We start from the raw sequence: 6,056 nt of genomic DNA, 5'->3' as shown, positions 1-6,056 counted from the left end.
GTATAAAGTTAAATATTTGGATAAAAAAAGCTTTTAACATTGTCCTCCACTACTTTCCCTACGTCTTCACACATGGCTCTGGTGGCACATATGATGGAGTGTCATGTAGTAAGAAGACATAAGCTTTTCAGAGGAGCTCCTTCATTTTGTATCATAAAAACTATTAGAATTTACATGTAATTACCTAAAACAACTGACACTGCATTCCCATTAAAGAAAGTCAATTAAAGAAAAAGTCCAAATTTGTGATGTTTGATATTGGCCTACATAAATAAAGAGTAAATTCACTGTAAAAATACAAACTAGACCACTTTTCTGCCCAGGTAGATGCAGTAGATTGTTGTGTGTGTTTGTAGTAATTCACATTCACCACTAGATGACAGTGGTTTATTTTGGCTCGCCTCCAGATAACCTTCCAAGAAGAATTACCGTAATCTTTAATGGAAATGTGACTGAAGAAGCCATTGAAGAATCTCAGGAAACTTTTATCTTCAACTACGCCATGTTTTTCCACAGAGAGAACAGTTTTCTATTGAACAAAACAAATAAAAATTGATTTTACATCTTTATTTTTGGCATTGAAATTCATTTTTGTTGTTGTTAGAAAAGTGAAAAATCCTCGTATCATTTCAGGTTAACAGGAGTAGGCACTATTTCGGTTGGCATATTGAAAAAAAGGTAATAAACAAAATAATTCAATACATACGAAAGTGAGAAATTCAGATGTCATCCACAAACCTTGTGCCTGTCTATTAGAGAGGTGGGGGGATAAACCCTGTTACTAAGAAGGACGTAAGCTTTCAATCTGTGCTGCACACTTGAGTTGTTTGGACAGATACTACTCCAGCCTCTGATATCAATCTTCATTTACAGGTACTCACGCTTTGTCATTTTGGCAGCCATTTGATTAGTAGTAATAGATCATTTAAAACAGTGTATTATAGAGGATTTATCTCGTCTGTGTAAAGAAACAAGCTGTTAAAGAATTTCCTAGGAAGATTACATGGTACTAAGAGCTAGTAGGCTAGATGAAGGGATAGGAGAACAACAAGGCTTTTTGAATTAAACCAGTGTTATTTTCAAAGGAAAGCTAACTTTCTGAAATGTTTTGAAGGGCATTTTATAAGAAAAGGGAGAAGAAATGTTTCTTCTTTACTGGAACACCTTAAAGGAGATTCTGCACCTTGAAATGTTTGTTTAGTAATATTTTCTTTTGGCTAACATCACTGGTTCTCCAGTTTCTTTGCCAAGGAGCTAGACGTTATGCTAACCAACAATCTCAGTCTTTAAAGAATAAATAGTCTTCTGGTAGGCCATACACTGTTTAAAAGGGGTCTTGACCTTTGTCACACCTACCAAGTTATAAATAGATACATACGGGATACATAATAGGATCCACCTAGTGACAGGCGGAGTGAAGAGGCCATGTTGGATAGTGATCCTGCTCACAAGTGGATCCAAGGCAATGATGAACCTGATTTACTTACCCAGTGGAGACAAAAGTTGTGAAAGGAAGACCTCAGGATTTGTTTGATAATTTTCTGTAACTTTGGGATGTTATTACATATCACCAGAAAAAATGCTCCTTTGAGAGAGAAGATGCCTTTCTACTCGACGGTAAACTGCTATAAATGTCCTGGTGTAGGGTTAGCTTTAATTTAATTTAACTTGTGTTGGATCTGGAGGTTTCAGTACCAGCTGTATATGGATAACTGCATAAAGTTATATTCATTTATACAGTATATTCTTGCTGTGCTTAAAGGTTTGGTTCAAATTCTATAACAATCAGTTGCTTTCCTCTTTTGGCATCTAGCTGTGCAAATAGTTTGGGTTTTCTTTGTTCGGATTTTAAGATATCAGACAAGTCAAAACAATAAGTGTGAATGAAGTTTCTTTTTATATATTTTAGTAGAAAAGTAGTTCCAACAAAACCTAAGAGAGAGGCAGGAATCTCAGAGTATGAACCCATACTCTATCAACATGCAAGATGCCACTAGAGGTTAGCAGATGTATTTTGTATAGGTGAACTGACTCTAAATGTATCAAGCAGGCCAGTCCTAATCATTTGGCAGGCACAGTTTCTCCTTGATTGGTAATGTAGTCTGCTTGTATTGACACTGTGTGAATGTATTCTTCCAACATGTCCGCCCATGTCTTAGAGCAGACCAGGTTACTCATACTACAGTCACTGATGCACAGGGTCACTCCCTTACCCAAGTAATTTACCATGTGAGGGTTTATTTCCTCCAGTTCTTCTTAATCATTTCACAGGAGGACCATTATGGGATACTTCTCAGATCTTTAAGAATCAACACTAGGCAGCTAAATGGATTCATTTTACAATCTATGTTCTGTGTTTGGTTAAGTTATAGAACATGTCTCTCCTCTGAGTGCACATACATTTACAACCAAATGAGAGTTGCAATGTACAGTGAGTTGTTCAGACTACTAACATGTCTCTCATGTTTCTTTCCTCAGAATGTCTGATGGATTTATTTGGTTCCTGATGGTCACTATACATGTGATATGAGGGTGAAAGGAAACCTGGATGCTTTTATCACCCCCTGGATTGAACTGCGCTACTACATCCGTTTATGTTCGAGCAGTAAAACTCAACACCTATGACATGTTGACACCTGTGATTTCCCATGGGCTCATCCCAAAATGCGTCCCTTTTTCTTATTTTAAAAGGTTTTCCCAGAGTAAACATGACTTATTTTAACATCAGAAAATGGAGCCTTGATAGTGTATCATTCAAACTTCAGAGTGGAGTTATTTGAAGGCCTCGAAAAGTGGATTGATGTTTCTATGTAGCGAGTGTGTGAGTGCAGTGCAGCCTTGGATCCATCGTGGAACCACCACAGTCCCCCCGGGCACACAGCCTTCGGGCCGGAAGCGCTCAAAACCAAAAACTACTCTCTGGTGTTGCTGATCCAGCTCAGCCTGCTCTCCTTCGACCTCTTCGTCAACTCCTCCAGCGAGCTACTGAGAACTGAACCCGCCACCATGCTGGTACTCTTCATGTAAGCCAGAATGAAATCCTGTTTTTCAAACCATATCCCAGGGGGAAATCTAGAAATACTACGCTTTGGTTCTTTCACTGAGTCATATGGAAATGATTTTAAAAACAGCACTATACTATGACAGTAAACTTGGAAATCTTTCTGATCCTGTCACTCATTTTCTCCTCTTTCCTTGCATGCTTTTCTCTCGACAGAATCCAGGACATATCTATCCTGTTCAACCTGATCATCATTCTGCTGATGCTGTTTAACACCTACGTGTTCCAGGTCGGCCTGGTGGCTGTATTACTGGAGCGCTTTAGAGCTGTGCTAATGCTCTCTGCTCTCTATCTGACCTTCAGTATCATACTCCACTCCTGGCTCATGGTACGTGCTGTACTTGCACAAATAGGCAGAGATATATTATATGAAATGTATTATGAATGTTCGTTTTTTCATTACTGTATGAACCAAATAGTCTCTGCATTTTTTTTAATTGATGTATTTATGTCCAACTCATAAAAAGGCTGAAATGATATTGCTTAAAGAGAAACTTCTTAAGGGGGCAAAACCCACATACTTCATAAACTAATTAAACTATAAATAATGGAATAACTACGTAAGAAAGGGAATTATTTTCCATCTCTTCTTGGGGAGAAAAATATGTTTCTGAATCCCTCTAACAGCCCAACTCGCCAAGTTTCTCCCATCAGTCTTTTTTTAATGAGTTCATCTAAATAAACAGTGTTTTGCCTCCTTTTAAAAAGAAACATTAAAACAGACATTAAAATAACCATTAAATATTTCTGTATATTCTTTCCAGAACCTGCGTTGGCTGAATACCAACAGATTTGTTTGGACAGACGGCCTTCAGGTGCTGTTTCTGGTCCAAAGAGCTGGTAAGATTACATTTTCATTTGTTGTCTATAACGCCAAACAGATGCATTTATTTTGAACGCTTAATACTGTCCTTAGAGCTTTGTTAAGGATGTCAAAAATCTGCTTCTTTTAGAAGAAAGGAGCTACTGTCTATCACCTCATATTTCTTTAGATTGACATTTAGTTGTATTTTCTCAATTTAAATAAAACAAAGGAAGCTATCAAGGCAGTACTATTACAATAAATACAGTGTTCAGATTTGAGACATGCTTGGTTTTCAGAAGTAAGAAGAGATTAATGAGTGAGAGATTGCTTGTCAGAGTAGAGCCTCTGGGCTTTTCTCCCAGCTGGATATAAGAAGGAGCTGAATTTCACTCTCAGAGCAGAATTATTTAGAGTGAATGCTTTTAGATAAAACATAATTTGAAGTATTAAGTAAACCAAACCATCATTCCCCTCACTACTCACAAGTAACATTAAGTCACATTATTACTAAGTTTATATGCTCTATAAAGAAATCTCCCAACGTGCTCCAGGCAGAGATCTAACATCATCATGCGGGTGTAATTGTCATACACGTATAAGCTCATAAGTGGATAATTGGATTTATTTTCTAGGTATTGTTATTAAGTATTAGAAAAGACTGTATCCATGTTTTTTTGTCTCTGTTTTGTCTGAGACCCACCCAGCTGTTTGTGCATCACTGCTGAATCACAAAGATCCCAAAGTCTCTCATCATGAGCTTTCCTTCAGACACTGTAAACTCTGCTGGGCTGAGTTGTAAATGCTGGTGGGATTTTCACATTTCTCTGCGTCTACAATCACATTTGAGGTTATAAGTGCCTTTAATCATTGTTCAAAGTCTACAACAGGAGCCACACACACTTGGGAATGGCTGATCAATTATGCAAACTCAAAAGCACCATTGAAATATGTATTTACACAACTGAACGTTTTTATGCAGTTGGGTTTTCATTTGGATGTTAAGTCATAATAATGATGTTGATGCAGATTTGTTTAAAACAATAACTGAAGTGATTCTCACGTTTTTGCAAGTTGATTCTCATGACAATATTTAAAGTTGATGCAGCGTTTGTTATAAGACAAGAGTTTACAGTAATGTAATTAATGTGTGATTTGTTGTAATTTAGTTAAAAAGACAAAACATTAGAGTGAATATTGAAATAGAACAACTATACTGGCGTATTGGAAATTCAACTGTACTTTATTTGTTTTTTATTTACTGTTTTGGATGTGTTTAGTTGCTTAGTTGAGCATTGGATTAGTAATGCCTTCAGGAATTAAATATTTCTGAAGGCAGACATGTCAGCACCTGTAATTAACTAACCCCTAAGTCATCGCTGTTTATCAACAATTATTTTAATCCTCTCAGCCATTTCACTGCTCCGGATTTTTGACAGTCTGAGTCAGAGCTCCATGAAATTGAGTGTATTTTTTGTTGTTGGTGTTTTTGAACGATCATTTCTCCTCACATGTTTGTTCTTTTCACAGCTTCAGTGTTGTATTACTATTTCTACAAGAGAACCACTGAGTATCTGGGCGACCCTCGCCTCTATGAGGATTCACCGTGGCTGCGGGAACTGTTCTCTCGGGTTAGACAGTGATCTCACCGTAAAAAGATATTGGACGTAAAGATGCTTCAATAAAATACAATTTGTTTTAAAAGCATCTGAAATCCATTTACAATCAAAACACAACATTACATTTCCAAAGTTTAAATAACAAATACATTCCGGCCTAAATTCCTTTTTTGAACACATGCTTTTTAAGTCAATTCTACAGAAATTGTAGTCAAAATATATATTCCACTTTACATCTTCTTCCAGTGCAGGAAGGATTGTGCCAAAATCTGGTAAGACATTTCCGAACAACAATAAAAACAGCGTCTTATCAGGCTTTATTTGCTGTTCAGTTTGTAGAAATGCTATGGAAAAAGTGAGATGATTAAAAAATAATCTCTTGATAGCAGTCACCAGATGCCCTTGTTTTTGTTTTATGTTAATATGTACTTTCTTTTTAAAAAGAATATATTGACCAAATTGAAGTTTGTTTTATATACCTTTCAGACTTCTGTGTTGCTTGAGTTTATTTTTAATGAGGGTATTGGACTTGGTTGAACTTTATTATGGCCGGTTACTAATCTGCACTCTCTGT

General features: G+C 36.7%; 1 protein-coding gene across 1 annotated transcript; it reads left to right on the top strand.

Moving 5' to 3' along the window:
- Positions 1 to 852: 852 nt before the first annotated feature.
- On the top strand, positions 853 to 5,578 carry LOC117471653 (transmembrane protein 138-like). The gene is made up of 5 exons (XM_034116794.1): positions 853 to 873; positions 2,479 to 3,023; positions 3,218 to 3,389; positions 3,826 to 3,901; positions 5,394 to 5,578. Exons 2-5 carry the CDS (start codon positions 3,007 to 3,009, stop codon positions 5,504 to 5,506), a joined length of 378 nt encoding a protein of 125 aa, XP_033972685.1. The 5' UTR covers positions 853 to 873; positions 2,479 to 3,006; the 3' UTR covers positions 5,507 to 5,578.
- Positions 5,579 to 6,056: the final 478 nt, after the last annotated feature.

Source organism: Trematomus bernacchii, unplaced genomic scaffold, assembly GCF_902827165.1.
Source record: "Trematomus bernacchii unplaced genomic scaffold, fTreBer1.1, whole genome shotgun sequence".
NCBI classification, from domain to species: domain Eukaryota; kingdom Metazoa; phylum Chordata; class Actinopteri; order Perciformes; family Nototheniidae; genus Trematomus; species Trematomus bernacchii.
This window is presented reverse-complemented; position numbering and strand designations above follow the sequence as displayed.

Bases quoted from the DNA above. Each gene is read 5' to 3' on its own strand.
- LOC117471653 (XM_034116794.1), top strand. The intron at 3,390-3,825 runs GTACGTGCTGTA...TATTCTTTCCAG, and splicing joins TACTCCACTCCTGGCTCATG to AACCTGCGTTGGCTGAATAC. The intron at 3,902-5,393 runs GTAAGATTACAT...TTCTTTTCACAG, and splicing joins GTTTCTGGTCCAAAGAGCTG to CTTCAGTGTTGTATTACTAT.